The sequence below is a fragment of the Hemiscyllium ocellatum genome, chromosome 25 (genome assembly GCF_020745735.1).
Source record: "Hemiscyllium ocellatum isolate sHemOce1 chromosome 25, sHemOce1.pat.X.cur, whole genome shotgun sequence".
In the NCBI taxonomy this organism is placed as follows: domain Eukaryota; kingdom Metazoa; phylum Chordata; class Chondrichthyes; order Orectolobiformes; family Hemiscylliidae; genus Hemiscyllium; species Hemiscyllium ocellatum.
In genome coordinates this window covers 11268584-11288398 of record NC_083425.1, presented here as the reverse complement: position 1 = coordinate 11288398, position 19815 = coordinate 11268584, and the positions used below count along the sequence as shown (strand labels likewise).

The 19815-nt window shown below is 48.5% G+C and overlaps 1 protein-coding gene across 1 annotated transcript in view; it reads right to left on the bottom strand.

Annotated features, from left to right (window-relative positions):
• Positions 1-5688, bottom strand: part of notum1a (notum, palmitoleoyl-protein carboxylesterase a) — a 70649-nt gene extending 64961 nt beyond the window's left edge. Inside the window, exons 1-2 of the mRNA XM_060844464.1 lie at positions 4843-5688; positions 2229-2281 (exon numbers count right to left, since the gene is read on the bottom strand). Coding sequence (XP_060700447.1) covers positions 2229-2281; positions 4843-5210 — 421 coding nt within the window. The 5' untranslated portion in view covers positions 5211-5688. The remainder of the gene's footprint in view (positions 1-2228; positions 2282-4842) is intronic.
• Positions 5689-19815: the final 14127 nt, after the last annotated feature.

Genomic DNA, 19815 nt, shown 5'->3' with positions numbered 1-19815 from the left:
ATGTGGGTTAACATCAAGCGTTTGGATTCAATTCCCATCTTAGCTGAAGTTAGCATTAATGTCCTGCCTTATCAAGCTCACCCATCACCTGAGGCATGGTGACCTTTGGGGTAACCTCAAAACCAGCCATCTCTCTCATGAGAGAGTGGGACTATGGTGACTTGACCTTGACCTAGGTGCCGGCTTGTTTTTCTTTATAATGAGAGGACTGCATGTAATGTTACTGTCTCCTGTTGCTTGAAGGAGTGAGCCATAATGGAAGTTGAACGTGAGGATTCAGATGTTACTGAGATAGGAGCCAATGGAGGCCAGGACTAAAGAATACACAGGACTTGTTGGGATTTAGATTTGAATCATGATCTTGGAATTAGTGTTTCAGATCAGAGCGACATAAGGATTTAGGAACATAATTCTTCAAAATGTGTGCCACAGGTGAATAGAATGATTGAGAAAGCATTTAGCACGCTTTCCTTCATTGCTCAGGCCTTTGAGTATGGGAGTTGGAATGTCATGTTGTACAGGACATTGGTGAGGCCTCTTCAGGAGTACTGTGTGTAGTTCTAACGTTATTAAGCTGGATTGGGTTCAGAAAAGGTCTGCCCAGGTTTTGCCAGGAATGGAGGGTTTTGATTATAAAGATAGGCTGGGACTTTTCTTCACTGGAGCGTGGGAGGTTGAGGGATGACCTTGTAGAGGTGTATAAAATCATGAGGGGTATGGATAAGGTGAATACCAAAGATTTTTCCCCTACGTTAGGAGGGTTCAAAACTAGGAGGCATAATTTTAAGGTGAGAGGAGAAAGATTTAAAAAAGGACATGGGAGGCAACTCTTATATACAGAGTGGTTCATGCGTGGAATGAACTGCAAGTGGAAGTGATGGATGTAAGTACATTGTTTAAAAGACATTTGGATAAGTTCATGAATAGGAATGTTTGGACGGATATGTACCAAATGCAGGCAGGTGGGACGAGTTTAGTTTGGGAACGTGGTCTGCATGGACTAGTTGGACCGAAGGGTCTGTTTCGTGCTGTATCACTTTGTGACAGTATCCCTGGGAGCAGCGCACTTACAGACCTCACCAATGAACTGGATCATAACCTCAACCATTCCTTATTGTTCTATTTTATTATGAAGTAATTGTGAGGGCTGTATTTGGCTGACTGGAAGAGGAAGAAAATCTTTAGTTCACCGTATTTTTCACACGATGGTTAAATTGCTATACCTTTTCAGGGAAGAAATCTGAACTAGGGTCCTTGACAGACAACGTTTAAATAAAATACTGATACTAAAAAGAGTACTGGATGGATTTTATAATTTGTGTTTCCGATTACATCAAATCATTCTAGCAATATTCCTAGTGTGCAAATTAATTTTCATTTCTCTCAGATATAAAATTCCCCATTGCCATGATAGTTTTAGAGTCTGGATGGGTGGCAGAGTGGCTCAGTGGTTGGCACTGCTGCCTCACAGTCCCAGGGACCCAGCTTCGATTCCAGCCTTGGGTAACTGTCTCTGTGGAGTTTGCACATTCTCTCCGCATGTGCGTGGGTTTCCTCCGGGTGCCCCGGTTTCCTCCCACAGTCCAAACGTGTGCAGGTCAGGTAAATTGGTCGTGCTAAGTTGTCCATAGTGTTAGGTGCATTTGTCAGAGGGAAATGGGTCTAGGTGGGTTACTCGGAGGGTCGGTGTGGACTTGTTGGGCCGAAGGGCCTGTTTCCACACTGTAGGGGATCTAATCTAATCACTAGAGTCGGTGACGGGACACAGCAGAGGGTAGGGAGCTAAGTGGCTGGATTCAATCCTTAGGAACATCTCCTGGAGTAAGGGACAGCTGCAAGGGAAATGCCTACAGGTGCTGGAGAGCTGAAGCACAAGGGAACAGGAATTTGGAAGTGAGAGAATAACATCCTTTCAGAAACACCAGGGATGTTCCATGTTAGTGTTCCTGAGATCTCCTGTGGTTTCCCAGCAGGTTACTGTTCTCGCGCGTGGGATCTCAGTCATTCCCAACGCTAATAGATAAAGTGAAATTCGGAAAAAAAATAATTTTGACTAAACGTCAAGTCAGATGTAATTCCTAAAAGAAAGTATCATGTCAGTGACTGACTTCACAATATCCCTCTGCCTAGCAGTGCTTTGGGACTGCCTGAGGATGGGGAAAATGCTATATAAATGAAAACCTTTCTTTAAGAAATCTATCCAGCTGCATTCAAAGCCCCAAACTCACCTTCTAAAAAGATTAACCAGCGCCTACTGCCTTTCGACTCTTTCATGTAATACCTGTGAAAGTAATGATAAATCAGTGAAAGCAACATACAGGGAGAGAGAGGTCACTTTGTTAAAAAAAACTATTGGGAAGCCTCAGAAATACTACGTTAGAGTGTTGCAAATAAAACTGTCGTTGTCTGGACAAGGATAAGGGCTGAAGATCCCAGCGAGTCAGGCAGCAGCCATGGGGAGACAGTCCCTTCATGGGGAGACAGTAAGTCTAGATGACTCTCCATCAGAACTGACGGGCAGAAAATCCAGATTTCGGGTTGGGAATCTGGTGGGTGGGTTTTTTTTCGCGAAACTCCTCGCCCACTGCGGAGGGAGGGGAGTGGGCAGGGGAGGGGGGTGTTAGCTGACAGAGATGGAGCCCCGGGGTAGGGAGTCACTGGCCTGCCCATTGCTGTGTGTCAGAGAGCAGCCCCTCCAACTCCCCCACCCCCCGAAGCGCTAACTCTTGTCGAAACTGGCGAAGGGAATGTGTCCCCGCTGTGACAGAGTAACGAAGGTCACCGGAATTTTGGGATGTTAAACCTCGGTCGCTGTTAACACTCCGATAGAACGGGCGGGGGTGGGTTTATAAAAACCGGTAGCGCCCTGCCGCTGGAAGCTGAGAGTCTCTCACTCCGCGATTTGAGAAGTTAGGTATCTCCCTAATGACCCAAACACTGGATTGTTCGATGCGGAGCCTCTGCACCTCAATGTTTGTTACCTGTTGAACTCTTAAATTCGCCTTTTATTTAAAATATATATCGAAAACCAACACAATCAATTCCAAAAAAAACCCCGACATTGCTCTGAATTTTGTCCCTTTAAATATTATTCTCACATTTAAAATGACTAAAGTCATGAAAAGATCAAGGAACTGCACCTACCGCCCCCCTCAGCTTTGGTGACAAAGAATAAAATATCATTTAATGCGCAGCTTCTGTTAATTCCTCACCGTCATGTGGGTCTTTGAGGGGGGGGGGGGGGGGGGCTGGAGAGATCTTATCTTCTCTTTGTTGTTTTTCCGAATTCTGATTTGAACTAAGAGTTTGTGGGATTGTGTGTGAAATTGATCAGGATGTGAGTTTTACACAGGGAGGGGTGAAATTGATCAGGATGTGAGTTTTACACAGGGAGGGGTGAAATTGATCAGGATGTGAGTTTTACACAGGGAGGGGGTGAAATTGATCAGGATGTGAGTTTTACTCAGGGAGGGGTGAAATTGATCGGGATGTGAGTTTTACACAGGGAGGGGTGAAATTGATCAGGATGTGAGTTTTACTCAGGGAGGGGTGAAATTGATCGGGATGTGAGTTTTACACAGGGAGGGGGTGAAATTGATCAGGATGTGAGTTTTACTCAGGGAGGGGTGAAATTGATCAGGATGTGAGTTTTACACAGGGAGGGGGTGAAATTGATCAGGATGTGAGTTTTACTCAGGGAGGGGGTGAAATTGATCAGGATGTGAGTTTTACACAGGGAGGGGTGAAATTGATCAGGATGTGAGTTTTACTCAGGGAGGGGTGAAATTGATCAGGATGTGAGTTTTACACAGGGAGGGGGTGAAATTGATCAGGATGTGAGTTTTACTCAGGGAGGGGGTGAAATTGATCGGGATGTGAGTTTTACACAGGGAGGGGATGAAATTGATCAGGATGTGAGTTTTACTCAGGGAGGGGTGAAATTGATCAGGATGTGAGTTTTACTCAGGGAGGGGGTGAAATTGATCGGGATGTGAGTTTTACACAGGGAGGGGATGAAATTGATCAGGATGTGAGTTTTACACAGGGAGGAGTGAAATTGATCAGGATGTGAGTTTTACTCAGGGAGGGGTGAAATTGATCGGGATGTGAGTTTTACACAGGGAGGGGGTGAAATTGATCGGGATGTGAGTTTTACTCAGGGAGGGGGTGAAATTGATCAGGATGTGAGTTTTACACAGGGAGGGGATGAAATTGATCAGGATGTGAGTTTTACACAGGGAGGGGTGAAATTGATCAGGATGTGAGTTTTACACAGGGAGGGGGTGAAATTGATCGGGATGTGAGTATCAGACGGAAGGAGGCTGGGATGTGCGGAGGGGTCACCTTTAAGGTGTTGTATATCGGGGAATGCCGGGTCCCGGTGCGAGTGAGCGTCACTGGGACATTGCAGAGTGAATCCACGCGTTCTTCAGCAATCTCCAGCTCAGATTTCAGGTGGTTAGGGTCTGGGGGAGAGAGAGGGGTTGGGGGGGGGGGGTGGAGGGAAGCTCCATCCATAAAGTGGACTTTAAAAAATACATCAGAAAAAAAATGACATTGGCACCAGGATTCCCTTCAGCAGCCTGCCCGATCTCTGAGAACTTTTGATCATTGATTGAGGAGGGGTGCGGATAGTTAGGCATTTTATTTTTTTTGAGGGGGGGGGGGAGGGTGGTAGTTATTTTTTCTCTAGCCCTGTCTGTTTTCAAAGGAAGCCGAGTGTCGTGATTGAAAGGGCTGGGTTTTTTTTAAAAATGAAATCCTCTCTGCCGGACAATGTGAGATGTCAGTGGGGTTTTTTTTGGGGGGGGGGGAAGGGACCGATCCAGTGATATTCCTTACCCAGCCGGAGTGCCGTCGTTGCAGGTCACCGAGGAGTTGGTCAGAAAGTGGAGCCGCATGTCATCGTTGAGTTTCTGGACGGAGCAGGGGTAGAGGGACTGAGCCAAGCTCTTGATCTGCGTCATGAAGTTGTCAATGTTTCCTTCAACCGCAGTGAAGTCCAGAGTGAAGCTCTCTTCGGTCTCAGCCACCGGCGCCGCCGCCTGTTGCTGCTGACTCCTGTCCCGGCCGGAGAGCCCCTGGGGCCGGCGGTAGTGGGGGTTCTGTCGGGCACCCTTCCAGCTTTTCCTGGTGTCGGCGGGGCCGCCCAGCTGACACAGGGTGAAACCGAAGAGCAGCGGGCGCCACAGACTCGGAGCGGACACCATTCTCTGCTGAACTCTCTCTCTCTCTATTCCCCCTTCTCTCAAAACAAAACACTTAAAGCAAAATCTGCTCAGGTTCCTCCCGCTGTCTCAGGATAGGATTCCAGCACCCCAACCCAAATAATAATAAAAAATACTGCTCCCTGATGCAGGGAGAGTGAACCCCAACTAAATTAACAAAAAAACTAAAATTAATTTAAAAAGAACTCAAGCAGAAAATCGTGCAATTCAAACGTGTCAATTTTCCAGCCGAAGGTAGTTCTCCCCTCCCAATAGTTTAAATCTTTTCTCTTTTAAAAGACGACTTGGTGAAGGTGATTAAAAGTAATTCTTCCAGCACCTCTCTGGAGTTGGATGAGGAATCCCGAGCCGCCCCTGAGTGCTGAAGCCACGCCGGTTAAATACTGAGGGAGCTCACTTCACACAGTCCGCTCCGGTCGGGAACATGGCTCGGGGCGGGGGAGGGGGGAGGGGGTGGGGGTGGAGGGGAGGGGGTGGGGAGTTGAATTGCCATCTCCGCTTATTTCATCTTCCCCCTGACTCCGTGCCAATGAACGCACTGGCCAAGAGAAAACTGGGCGGTCTTTGAGAGTGGGGGCCCTTTCATCCAGCACCTCGCCAGCGCCCCCCCCACACAAGCCCCTCCCCACACATGCCCCCCACCCCCCACACACACACCCCACAGCCCTTCTCTGAGGTGTTCCCCAAATGGCCTTTGATCTCCCCCCATGAGGGGGTGCGGTGGGGGGGGGGAAGTGTTGTCGGGCAATGGGAGGGAATTTCCTCCCCCCACCCCCTCCCCCTCGCAGTTGCTGTCCAGTTGCGCCTCCCCCCACCCCTCCTGTTTGTTGGGGAGGGGGTGGTGGGGAGTGTTTGCCGTCCCTTTGATGTCGCCGCCGTGTTGTGTTCTCAAAGATCAGAGCGGATTGATTCCAGTCTTTCCAGAGAGAGGGGGGAGTGGGGGGGGGGGGAGAGAGAGGGGGTGAGAGAGAGAGGGGGGAGAGAGAGAGGGGGGAGAGAGAGAGAGGGGGGAGAGAGAGAGGGGGTGGGGTGGGGGGAATACGGCGCTCTCCCGGGAGATTTAATTTTTGGATATTCCGTGTTGTTCCAGTTACAGCAGCGCGGGGAGAAAGGCCACCGTGTCCGCATCAGTTATCAAGCATCTATTTTAATCCCATTTTCCACCCATTGCCGTGTCTGCGCTGGTGTTTGATGTGCTCTCCAGAAGTAGTTTTTAAATGTCTTCAAGTCCCCGCCTTTTGAGTTCCGGATTCCCACTGACACGGCGTCTTTTAAGTTCTCTTCAAACCCTCCTTCACCCGGTGTCCCTTCATTACTGACCTCTCCGCCAAACAGAGAGAGTTTCGCCCTGCCTATCTCAATCAGGGTTTTTCCTTTAGATTAGATTGCCTACAGTGTGGAAACAGGCCCTTCGGCCCAACAAGTCGACCCTCCGAAGAGCAACCCACCCAGACCCATTCCCCTACATTCACCCCTGACTAACACTACGGGCAATTTAGTATGGTCAATTCACCCTGACCTGTACATCTTTGGCCTGTGGGAGGAAACCGGAGCACCCGGAGGAAACCCACACAGACACGGGGAGAACGTGCAAACTCAACACAGACAGTCGCCCGAGGTTGGAATCGAACTGGGGTCCCTGGTGCTGGGAGGCAGCAGAGCTAACCACTGAGCCACCGTGTCCCCCCATCCTTCTCAGCTCTGAGGAAAACAGTCCCGTCTATCCAGGGACAAAACTCAGGCTGAGGGGAAAAGATATAAAAGGGTGGTGTGTGTATGGAATGAGCTGCCAGAGGATGTGGTGGAGGCTGGTACAATTACAGCATTTAAGAGGCATCTGGATGGGTCTATGGATAGGAAGGGATTAATATGGGCCAAGTGCTGGCAAATGGTGAGGTTAAGAGGATGGCATAGTTGAAAATGTGTTGCTGGTTAAAGCACAGCAGGTCAGGCAGCATCCAAGGAATAGGAAATTCGACGTTTCGGGCATAAGCCCTGGGCTTATTTCCTGTTCCTTGGATGCTGCCTGACCTGCTGTGCTTTAACCAGCAACACATTTTCAACTGGTGATCTCTAGCATCTGCAGACCTCATTTTTTACCATAAGAGGATGGCATAGACGAGTCGGACCGAATGGTCTGTTCTGCGCTGTACAGCTGATGACTCTGAGGGGAGGTCACTCGGGAATGTTATCTAGGATTTCTGCTCAGCATCTGTGGAGAGAATTCACGAGTGGAGTGACCCTTCCTCATTCTGAGGAGCTTTTCCAGCAGTTTTCATTTTACAGCATCCGCAGTTCTTTGGGATTCTTACCCAGTCTCTCCCTCTCTCTCTCCAGCCCAGGCAGTTTCCTGGTGAATTTCCTCAACTCACTCCAGTACAATCACATCCCTCCCATAGACCTCCAGCCGGGGCTGAACTGGAAGTGGGCCGCAGCTGTGTGTGTGTGTGTGTGGGGGGGGGGGGGGGAGATATTTCACACCGCGGCCTGTCCTATATCCCTCAGCCGGACCTAAGACTGTTCCAGCCCCCCCCCGCTGGGGCTCTCTGCTCGGCTTTGAAATCCAGCTTGAACTCCATACAATTTGGACCTTCCCCAAACTGGTGCCCTCAGGCCCATTTGAAACCGCGGAGCGATTGTAAATTAAATCGGAACCCCCCCCCCAAAAAAAACCCCTTACCTCGTCCCCAATAATCTCTGAGGGGACCCAGAGCTCAGCATTTTATTTTACTTGAGACACAGCGATGCTGCGTTTGAAGGAGCGGCGCTCCGAAAGCTAGTGCTTCCAATTAAACCTGTTGGACTATAACCTGGTGTTGTGTGATTTTCTTTTAAAACTTTGTCCACCCCAGTCCAACCCCGGCATCTCCAAACCGTTTCTCTGAAATAGGCTTTTTCTAAATAATTGAGGAGAAAGTGAGGTCTGCAGATGCTGGAGTATCAGAGCTGAAAATGTGTTGCTGGAAAAGCGCAGCAGGTCAGGCAGCATCCAAAGAGCAGGAGAATCGATGTTTCAGGCATAAGCCCTTCATCAGGAATCAGCTCTGATCTCCAACATCTGCAGACCTCACTTTCTCCTCGAAGATTATGCCCGAAACGTCGAATCTCCTGCTCCCTGGATGCTGCCTGACCTGCTGCGCTTTTCCAGCAACACATTTTCAGCTTTTTCTAAATAATGTCAGACAGAACAAAGGTCTCTTTAACAGAGAGAGAGAGAGAGCACATCCCCCTGGTCAGTGCTGTCAGCCCCAGTCCCTGTTAGTTCCCAATCACCGCTTGTTACACATCGTTCAGAGAACAATCCGAGCGAGAGTCACTTGCTGTTTCAATCCTCTCATCCCCAAAATGTCCGGGAAACCCCGCTCCCAGGATAAAATAACAGCCCGTCCGGGTGGGGGGGAGGTGGTCGCTTCAGATAAGGGATGGGCATTTGAGATAAGGGATATTTATTCAAGAAACTACACGGGACCGAGGAAGAGAGAGAGAGTAAGAACAGTGTGAGTGTGACAGGATACTGCGGGGTTAGAGGGACTCCGAGAGAGGAGGGCGGTCAACCAGGGACGGGGTGGGGAGGGAGAGAGGTGCATGAGGAAGAAGAGCCGGAGGGTGTGAGAGAGAGAGAGTATAAGGACTGGGCCGGTGCAGGGAGAGACAGGAAGGAGGGAATAGAGAGCCAATTCCAATTCAGTTCCTTCCATCGCTCAGTCCCCCCGCCCCGGGAACACAGGCGCCGTTCACCCAGAAACTGCTCCATTCTCTCAGCTCCGGCGGGCTCTACCCAGGGTCCGGGACACGGAGAGAGAGAGAGAGACCCCCAGGTCAGACCCGAACTCGCCCCCAGCCGCAGCGGCACCGGATTGAAGGGGGAACGGGCTGTTCCTGACCGAGGGACAGAGAGAGGGAGTGAAAGAGGGAAGAAATGAGGGAATGTGAGTGAGGGAAGGATGGAATGTGTGGGAGGGAGGGGAGGAATGTGTGAGTGAATGAGGGAGGGAACGTGTGTGAGGGACGGAGGGAAGGAATGTGTGAATGAGTGAGGGAGGGGATGTGTGTGAAGGAGGGAGGGAGAGGATGTGTGTGAGCGAGGGAGGGGATGTGTGTGAGGGAGGGAGGGGATGTGTGTGAGGGAGGGAGGGGATGTGTGTGAGGGAGGGAGGGGATGTGTGAGGGAGGGAGGGGATGTGTGTGAGGGAGGGAGGGGATGTGTGTGAGGGAGGGAGGGAGAGGATGTGTGTGAGTGAGGGAAGGAATGTGTGAGGGAGGGAGGGGATGTGTGTGAGGGAGGGAGGGGATGTGTGTGAGGGAGGGAGGGAGAGGATGTGTGTGAGCGAGGGAGGGGATGTGTGTGAGGGAGGGAGGGAAGAAATGTGTGTGTGAGGGAGGGAGGGGAAGAGGGGATGTGTGAGTGAGTGAGGGAAGGAATGTGTGAGTGAGGGAAGGAATGTGTGAGTGAGGGAAGGAATGTGTGAGGGAGGGAGGGGATGTGTGTGAAGGAGGGAGAGAGAGGATGTGTGTGAGTGAGGGAGGGAAGAAATGTGTGTGTGAGGGAGGGAGGGAGGAGAAGAGGGGATGTGTGAGTGAGTGAGGGAAGGAATGTGTGAGTGAGGGAAGGAATGTGTGAGTGAGGGAAGAAATGTGTGTGTGAGGGAGGGAGGGAGGAGAAGAGGGGATGTGTGAGTGAGTGAGGGAAGGAATGTGTGAGTGAGGGAAGGAATGTGTGAGTGAGGGAGGGAGGGGAAGAGGGGATGTGTGAGTGAGTGAGGGAAGGAATGTGTGAGTGAGGGAGGGGATGTGTGTGTGAGGGAGGGAGGGAGTGACCCAATGGTAGGTTCCGATGGATTGCTTTGCCCTGGTTCTCTCAGTCAGGGTTACAGTTGGATGATGGTGTTCTTTCTCTCCGCCCGGGAGCTGGGATGAAATAAAATGTTTCTTATTTTAAATTCAGCAAATTTACGTGAATTACATCGGAAAGCACTGGGGCAAACCCGCAAATTCCCGACTTCAAGCAGATTATTCTTTGACTACTCGCTCTACTAGCGGGTAGAGAGGGGCAAATAGCAGAGTGAGGGGCAAATAGCAGAGTGAGGGGCAAATAGCAGAGTGAGAGAGGGAAAGGGCAGAGAGAGAGAGAGAAAGGGCAGAGAGAGAGAGGGAAAGGGCAGAGAGAGAGAGGGAAAGGGCAGAGAGAGAGAGGGAAAGGGCAGAGAGAGAGAGAGAAAGGGCAGAGAGAGGAGCAAAGGGCAGAGAGAGAGAGAGAAAGGGCAGAGAGAGAGAGAGAAAGGGCAGAGAGAGAGAGGGAAAGGGCAGAGAGAGAGAGAGAAAGGGCAGAGAGAGAGAGAGAAAGGGCAGAGAGAGAGGCAAAGGGCAGAGAGAGAGAGGGAAAGGGCAGAGAGAGAGAGAGAAAGGGCAGAGAGAGAGAGAGAAAGGGCAGAGAGAGAGAGAGAAAGGGCAGAGAGAGAGAGGGAAAGGGCAGAGAGAGAGAGGGAAAGGGCAGAGAGAGAGAGAGAAAGGGCAGAGAGAGAGAGGGAAAGGGCAGAGAGAGAGAGGGAAAGGGCAGAGAGAGAGAGGCAAAGGGCAGAGAGAGAGAGGGAAAGGGCAGAGAGAGAGAGAGAAAGGGCAGAGAGAGAGAGAGAAAGGGCAGAGAGAGAGAGAGAAAGGGCAGAGAGAGAGAGGGAAAGGGCAGAGAGAGAGAAGGAAAGGGCAGAGAGAGAGAGAGAAAGGGCAGAGAGAGAGAGAGAAAGGGCAGAGAGAGAGGGAAAGGGCAGAGAGAGAGAGGGAAAGGGCAGAGAGAGAGAGAGAAAGGGCAGAGAGAGAGAGGGAAAGGGCAGAGAGAGAGAGGGAAATGGCAGAGAGAGAGAGCGAAAGGGCAGAGAGAGAGAGGGAAAGGGCAGAGAGAGAGAGAGAAAGGGCAGAGAGAGAGAGAGAAAGGGCAGAGAGAGAGAGGGAAAGGGCAGAGAGAGAGAGGGAAAGGGCAGAGAGAGAGGCAAAAGGCAGAGAGAGAGAGAGAAAGGGCAGAGAGAGAGGCAAAGGGCAGAGAGAGAGGGAAAGGGCAGAGAGAGAGGGAAAGGGCAGAGAGAGAGAGAGAGGCAAAGGGCAGAGAGAGAGAGAGGCAAAGGGCAGAGAGAGAGAGGGAAAGGGCAGAGAGAGAGAGGGAAAGGGCAGAGAGAGAGAGAGAAAGGGCAGAGAGAGAGAGAGAAAGGGCAGAGAGAGAGAGGGAAAGGGCAGAGAGAGAGGGAAAGGGCAGAGAGAGAGAGAGAAAGGGCAGAGAGAGAGAGAGAGGCAAAGGGCAGAGAGAGAGAGAGGCAAAGGGCAGAGAGAGAGAGGGAAAGGGCAGAGAGAGAGAGGGAAAGGGCAGAGAGAGAGAGGGAAAGGGCAGAGAGAGAGGGAAAGGGCAGAGAGAGAGGGAAAGGGCAGAGAGAGAGGGAAAGGGCAGAGAGAGAGAGGGAGGCAAAGGGCAGAGAGAGAGAGAGGCAAAGGGCAGAGAGAGAGAGGGAAAGGGCAGAGAGAGAGAGGGAAAGGGCAGAGAGAGAGAGAGAAAGGGCAGAGAGAGAGAGAGAAAGGGCAGAGAGAGAGAGGGAAAGGGCAGAGAGAGAGAGGGAAAGGGCAGAGAGAGAGGGAAAGGGCAGAGAGAGAGAGAGAAAGGGCAGAGAGAGAGAGGGAAAGGGCAGAGAGAGAGAGGGAAAGGGCAGAGAGAGAGAGAGAAAGGGCAGAGAGAGAGGGAAAGGGCAGAGAGAGAGAGAGAAAGGGCAGAGAGAGAGAGGGAAAGGGCAGAGAGAGAGAGAGAAAGGGCAGAGAGAGAGAGGGAAAGGGCAGAGAGAGAGGGAAAGGGCAGAGAGAGAGAGAGAAAGGGCAGAGAGAGAGAGGGAAAGGGCAGAGAGAGAGAGAGAAAGGGCAGAGAGAGGAGCAAAGGGCAGAGAGAGAGGGAGAAAGGGCAGAGAGAGAGAGGGAAAGGGCAGAGAGAGAGAGGGAAAGGGCAGAGAGAGAGAGGGAAAGGGCAGAGAGAGAGGGAAAGGGCAGAGAGAGAGAGAGAAAGGGCAGAGAGAGAGGGAAAGGGCAGAGAGAGAGAGAGAAAGGGCAGAGAGAGAGAGGGAAAGGGCAGAGAGAGAGAGAGAAAGGGCAGAGAGAGAGAGGGAAAGGGCAGAGAGAGAGGGAAAGGGCAGAGAGAGAGAGGGAAAGGGCAGAGAGAGAGAGGGAAAGGGCAGAGAGAGAGAGAGAAAGGGCAGAGAGAGAGAGAGAAAGGGCAGAGAGAGAGGGAAAGGGCAGAGAGAGAGGGAAAGGGCAGAGAGAGAGAGGGAAAGGGCAGAGAGAGAGAGAGAAAGGGCAGAGAGAGAGAGGGAAAGGGCAGAGAGAGAGAGAGAAAGGGCAGAGAGAGAGAGGGAAAGGGCAGAGAGAGAGAGAGAAAGGGCAGAGAGAGAGAGAGAAAGGGCAGAGAGAGAGAGGGAAAGGGCAGAGAGAGAGAAGGAAAGGGCAGAGAGAGAGGGAAAGGGCAGAGAGAGAGGGAAAGGGCAGAGAGAGAGAGAGAAAGGGCAGAGAGAGAGAGGGAAAGGGCAGAGAGAGAGAGAGAAAGGGCAGAGAGAGAGAGAGAAAGGGCAGAGAGAGAGAGGGAAAGGGCAGAGAGAGAGAGAGAAAGGGCAGAGAGAGAGGGAAAGGGCAGAGAGAGAGGGAAAGGGCAGAGAGAGAGAGAGAAAGGGCAGAGAGAGAGAGGGAAAGGGCAGAGAGAGAGGGAAAGGGCAGAGAGAGAGGGAAAGGGCAGAGAGAGAGAGGCAAAGGGCAGAGAGAGAGAGAGAAAGGGCAGAGAGAGAGGGAAAGGGCAGAGAGAGAGAGGGAAAGGGCAGAGAGAGAGAGAGAAAGGGCAGAGAGAGAGAGAGAAAGGGCAGAGAGAGAGAGGGAAAGGGCAGAGAGAGAGAGGGAAAGGGCAGAGAGAGAGGGGGAAAGGGCAGAGAGAGAGGCAAAGGGCAGAGAGAGAGAGGGAAAGGGCAGAGAGAGAGAGGGAAAGGGCAGAGAGAGAGGGAAAGGGCAGAGAGAGAGAGAGAAAGGGCAGAGAGAGAGAGGGAAAGGGCAGAGAGAGAGAGGGAAAGGGCAGAGAGAGAGAGGCAAAGGGCAGAGAGAGAGAGAGAGAAAGAGTGAGCAGAGAGAGGCAAAGAGAACAGAGAGGGAGAGAGGGTAGAAACGGGGCACCTTTAAACTGAACATTGAAAATAAATGAAAAAACCGAAACAGTAAAGCTGGTGCTCAGAAGCGACGTGGGAGAGTTCAGTGTGTTGGCTGTAAAACGCCATTCTCGGGAGACGTGTGAAGGCTTTCCTCCTAAATGGAATGATTTATTAAAAAAAACTTAACCTAACAAAAGCAGCTTATAGGGTTCCGAATGAAAAACAGCAAAGAACCTTTTTGGAAATGTACAAATGACCAGAGCTCGGAATGCAAACAGTTCCTGAGAATCCAGAGTTTCCCAGCATTGACAGCACAGTTCCTGCTGACCCCTGCCTACCTACTACCTCTCCCCAGCCCCTCCCAACTGGGCGCTGCACAAATGTAGAGGTGAGTCTAAAATCAGAGTAGCCATGGTTCTGATTGAATGGTGGAGCAGGCTGGAAGGGCCAAATGGCCCCTAAATGGAGCAACTGCCAAGATACTGGTGTGATATTCCTATCGGTTATCTGGCCATCCTCTGGGAACTGGGAGGAGAAAGTGAGGACTGCAGATGCTGGAGATCAGAGCTGAAAATGTGTTGCTGGAAAAGTGCAGCAGGTCAGGCAGCATCCAAGGAACAGGAGAATCGACGTTTCAGGCATAAGCCCTTCTTCAGCCCTGAAATGTCGATTCTCCTGTTCCTTGGATGCTGCCTGACCTGCTGCGCTTTTCCAGCAACACATTTTCAGATCCTCTGGGAACTGTCATCTGAATTTGTGTCATCATGTGATTGTGGCTGGTTCGCCAGATTCAGGTCATGTAAGACAGACAGACCCATTTGTGAATAACTTCTCATCTCATCAGTCAGAGTTGGAATTGGTCTCTGGAATCAGCGGTCAGGGAGTCCATACACCATACAAATTAGGAACAAGTGTAGGCCATTCAGCCCCTCGAGCCTGATCCACTATTCAGTAGCATCATGGCTGATCCGACTTTGCTCACATCCACTTTCCTGCCTTTAACTATAACGTTTGATTCCCCTCCTGATCAAGAATCTATCCATCTCAGCCTTAAAGTAATCTCAAGGACTATACCCCCTCAGCTCTCTGTCGCTAGCACTTTCAAAGGCTCACATCCCCTTTAGATACTAAATTCCTTCTAATCTCAGTCTGAAATTGGCACCACCTTGTTCTGAGATTGTCCTCTCTGGTCCTAGACTCTCCCATGAAGGGGAAACATCCTCTTATTGACCCTGTCAAGTTACTGAAGAATCTGTATGCTTCAATTTGATCATCTCTCAGTCTTCTAAAGTCCAGTGAGTCGAACCCCAATCCGTTTAGCCTGTGCTGATAGAATAATCCCTACTTACCATTTATAATTGTCCTCTAAGTTATGATCATTGCATAATTTGTAACCTCTTACATAGTTAATAGTCTCTTGGAAGAATAGTACTTGAGTATTGCTGAAAAAAACGGGTATGTTGTTGATGTTTTCTCCATGTATTCATCAGGACAGTAATGCAAGAATACCAAATTTCAGAGGGAACATCAACTTATACTGCATGGGAAGAGGATGCTAATTGGTCAGCAAATAGATTTTGAGTCTTTTGACTTGGATTCTGTCCTGATAAATGCAAAACCAAAAACTTCAACAGCATGTCTTTTTTTCCCAGTAATATCAATAGTATGTGTTGTAGACGTTTCGTCCCCTGTCTAGGTGACATCCTCAGTGCTTGGGAGCCTCCTGTGAAGCGCTTCTGAGATGTTTCCTTTGACATTTATAGTGGTTTGTCTCTACCGCTTCCAGTTGTCAGTTCCAGCTGTCCGCCGCAGTGGCCAGTATATTGGGTCCAGGTCGATGTGTTTGTTGATAGAATCCGTTGCATCAAGACACTGTTCAAAAGGACCACAATACACTGCAGTACACCAGAACTGCAAAAAGAGGAAGAAGAACACCTCTACAATGTATTCGTCAAAAACGGATACCCCCGCAATTTCATCAACAGATGCCTAAGGGAAAGTCAACGGAATGAGGACATGCCACAACCCAAAGGACTAGCCATGTTACCATACATAAAGAACATTTCTGAACTGACAGCCGAACTACGACCACTAGGACTCATAACAGCACGCAAACCAACAGCTACTCTCAGACAACAACTCACCAGGACAAAGGACCTGATACCCAGCATGAGCAAAACCAAAGTAGTGTACAAAATCCCATGCAATGACTGCACAAAACACTACACAGGACAAACAGGAAGACAACTAATGATCTGCATTCTTGAACACCAACTAGTCACGCAACGACACAACCAGCTATCCTTAGTAGCCACACACACAGATGACGAGCAACATGAATTCGACTGGGACAACACTACTATTATAGGACAAGCCAAACAGAGAACAGCCAGGGAATTCCTAGAGACATGGCACTCATACACAGATTCTATCAACAAACACATCGACCTGGACCCAATATACTGAACACTGCAGCAGACAGCTGGAACTGACAAACCACTATAAATGCCAGAGGAAACATCACAGAAGCGCTTCACAGGAGGCTCCCAAGCACTGAGGATGTCACCTAGAAAGGGGACGAAACGTCTCCAACACAAATTCCCAGCTTGGCGAACAGAACCACAACAACGAGCACCCGAGCTACAAATCTTCTCCCAGACTTTGAATATCAATAATACTTCCTTGCTTCTAGTTTTATTCTACTGGAAGTACTGTTCCCTTCAAACCCTAAAGCAGTTTGTCAAGCTGTTGTACAGGCAAGTTGCACTTTTGACATTAAATAAAGCAGTATGAAAGAAATATTGTATTATTAGAGGTGATTTATTTTGGATCAATTCAATATAAAACATCGAGTAGCACTATTAGAATAAATGAAGGAATTTTTCCTGAGGATCCTGGTATTTCTTCCTCAAACAATATAATCAAATAAAAGCAACATACTGGGAATCTGAAATATAAACAGAAAATGACTGGAGAAACTCAGCAGGCCTGGCAGCACCTATGGAGAGAGAAACAGAGTGAACGTTTTGAGTTCTTCAGAACTGATAACATCTAAGGAAAGGTTGTATTTATGCTAATGACAGGGGTTGGGAGGGGGAAAGAGTCATATTATCCAAAGTGTTAATTTTGTTTCTCTCCCTGATGTTAGTAACCAGATTGTCAATGGAAAAAAGCTGAATCATACTCAACTTGCAAATAACAACCCAATACATGTCAGCTGTGACTGTCCAGAGTTTAATTGCAAAGTTTGTTTCAATTTATTTGATCATGGAACTGGTCATCCCCAGTTAAGAATTTTGGAGTCAAACATTGGGCAGAACAGGAAAGGATGGCACATTTCCTTCTCTGAAGCACTTTAGTGAAACAAAGTGGCAATGATACATGGCCATCATTAGGCTAATCTGTTTACTCTGAATTGTTATGGAATGCACATTTCAATGAAGGCTGAGGCTTTGGGCTACGAGTCCAGAGGCATTGCCTCAATGCACCATCTCCAAGGCTGAATTAATGCTTTAGTGTTTTGCTTTTCATTGTCAGGAAAAACACAGTTAACCTCTTTCGGATGGTGACTCTGATTCTGACAGTAGGTTGGTGGGTTAGGCAGCAACTTGGTGGAACCATTGAGTCTATGAAGGGCATGGACCTGAAGAAGGAAATCGTAAACCAATGTGATTAATCCCAAGGTGAATGGAACGCAACATAATTAACAAACATTGAAATTTACAACGGACCTTGGAGGAACCTGTTTGGGAGAGATCACAGCACAGAAACAGATAAGTGAATAGATTTAAGTGTGGCCTTACAGTAAGTCTGCAGTAGAGAGCGGAGTGGATTCTTTCTTGATTATTTGTTTTATTGAGATATGACTCATGATTAAACTTAAAGTATATGCCATATATATTAATTTAACCTGGAGCAGTGTTTTGTATAGGAATAAGACTGTGTTATTTTCTGAGTCTGTAGATTGAAAAAAGCAAAAAAAATGCTCTTTAGTAGAGTGATATGCTCTTCTTGTTGGAGGTGGGAGTTGAAAGAGAAATTACGTGTTACTGAGGATTATATCTGCAATAAATGCTGTCGGTTGTGAATCCTATCAGATCGATTGGATCGGTTGGAGAGACAGTTAGAGGCCATGAGGAATTTACAAGAGCGAGGGGATGTGATGGATGGCAGTTATAGGAAGGAGGAAAAGTCACAGATACAATCACATGGATGGATAAACTCCAGGAAAGGTAAGAGAGATGGGCAGGTAGTACAGGAGTCTTCAGTAGCTAGCCCAGTTTCAAACAAGTATGCTGTTTTGGAAAATGTCAGGGGTGATGGATTCTCAGTGGAATGTAGCACAAACAGCCAAGTTTCTGGTATCAAGACTGGCTCTAATGCAATGAAGAGTATGTTGGGTTCCAAGAGATCAATTGTTTTAGGGGGCACTCTAGTCCGAGGCACAGACAGACGGTTCTGTGGTCGGTAGCAAAAGATCCGAATGATGTTTTGTCTCCCTGGTGCCAAGGATCAAGGATGTCTCAGAGAGGGTGCAGAATGTTCTCAAGGGGAAGAGGGGCCAGCAGGAGGTCATTGTCAACATTGGAATCAACGACATAGGAAGGGAAAAGGATGAGATTCTGAAGGGAAATTACAGAGAGTTAGGCAAGAATTTAAATAGGAGGTCCTCAAAAGTAGGAAGACCTGGATGACTCCCGGTGCTACAAGCTAGTGAGGGGAGGAATAGGAGGAGAGAGCAGATGAATGCATGGCTGAGGAGCTAGTGTATAGGAGAAGGATTCACATTTTTGGATCATTAGAATCTCTTTTAGGTAGAAGTGACCTGTACAAGAAGAACGAATTGCACCAAAATTGGAAGGGAGCTAATATACTGGCAGGGAGATTTGGTAGAGCTGCTTGGGAGGATTTAAACTAGTAAGGTGGGGGTGGGGTGGGCTGGGGGAAGTAGGGTGGGTGATGGGAGGGTTGGTGGGATGGGACACAGGGAAGTAGTGAGCAAAGAGATCAATCTGAGACTGGTACAGTTGAGAAAAGAAGTGAGTCAGGGCAGGCAGGGACAAAGCAGAGAACAAGGTAGGACCGATAAATTAAACTGCATTTATTTCAATGCAAGAGGCCGAACAGGGAAGGCAGATGAACTCAGGGCATGGGTAGGAATATGGGACTGGGATATCATAGCAATTACAGAAATGTGGCTCAGGGATGGACAGGACCGGTAGCTTAATGTTCCAGAATACAAATGCTACAGAAAGGACGGAAAGGGAAGCAAGAGAGGAGGGGGAGTGGTGCTTTTGATAAGGGATAGCATTACATCTGTACTGAGAGAGGATATTCCCAGTAATGCATCCAGGGAAGTTATTTAGGTTGAACTGAGAAATGAGAAAGGGGTGATCACCTTGTTGGGATTGTCCTCCCCTAATCGTCAGCAGGAAATTAAGAAACAAATTCCGTTATCTGCAAGAATAATAGGGTGGTTATGGTAGGGGATTTTAACTTTCCAAACATAGACTTGGGTTGCCATAGTGTTAAGGGTATAGATGTAGAAGAATTTGTTGATTATGTACAAAAGTATTTTCTGATTCAGTATGTGGATGTACCTACTAGAGAAGGTGCAAAACCTGACCTACTCTTGGGAAATAAGGCAGGGCAGGTGCTTGAGGTATCAGTGGGGGAGCACTTTGGGGCCAGTGACCATAATTCTATTAGTTTTAAAATAGTGATGGAAAAGTATAGACTAGATCTAAAAGTTGAAGTTCTAAATTGGAAGAAGGCTAATTTTGACGGTATTAGGGAAGAACTTTCAAAAGCTGATTGAGGGCAGATGTTCCAAGGTAAATGGATGGCTGGAAAATAGGAAGCCTTCAGAAATGAGGTAACAAGAATCCAGAGACAGTATATTCCTGTTAGGTTGATAGAAAAGGCTGGTAGGTATATGGAATGCTGGATGACTAAAGAAATTGAGGGCTTATTTAAGAAAAAGGAAGCGTATGTAAGATATAGACAGGATAGATTGAGAGAATCCTTACAAGAGTATTAAGGCATAGGAATATAATTAAAACAGAAATCAGGAGGGCAAAAAAGGGGACATGAGACAGCTTTGGCAAATAGAATTAAGGAGAATCCAAAGGGCTTTTACAAATACATTTAGGACAAAAGGATAACTAGGGAAAGAACAGGGTCCCTCAAAGATCAACAAGGCTGCCTTTGTGTGAAGCCGCATGAGATGGGGGGAGATACTAAACAAATATTTTGCATCAGTATTTACTGTGGAAAAGGATATGGAAAATATAGCATGTATGGAAATAGATGGTGATATCTTGCAAAATGTTCAAATTACAGAGGAGGAAATGGTGGATGTCTTGAAATGCATAAAAGTGGATAAATCCCCATGACCTGATCGGGTGTACTCTAGAACTCTGTGGGAAGCTAGA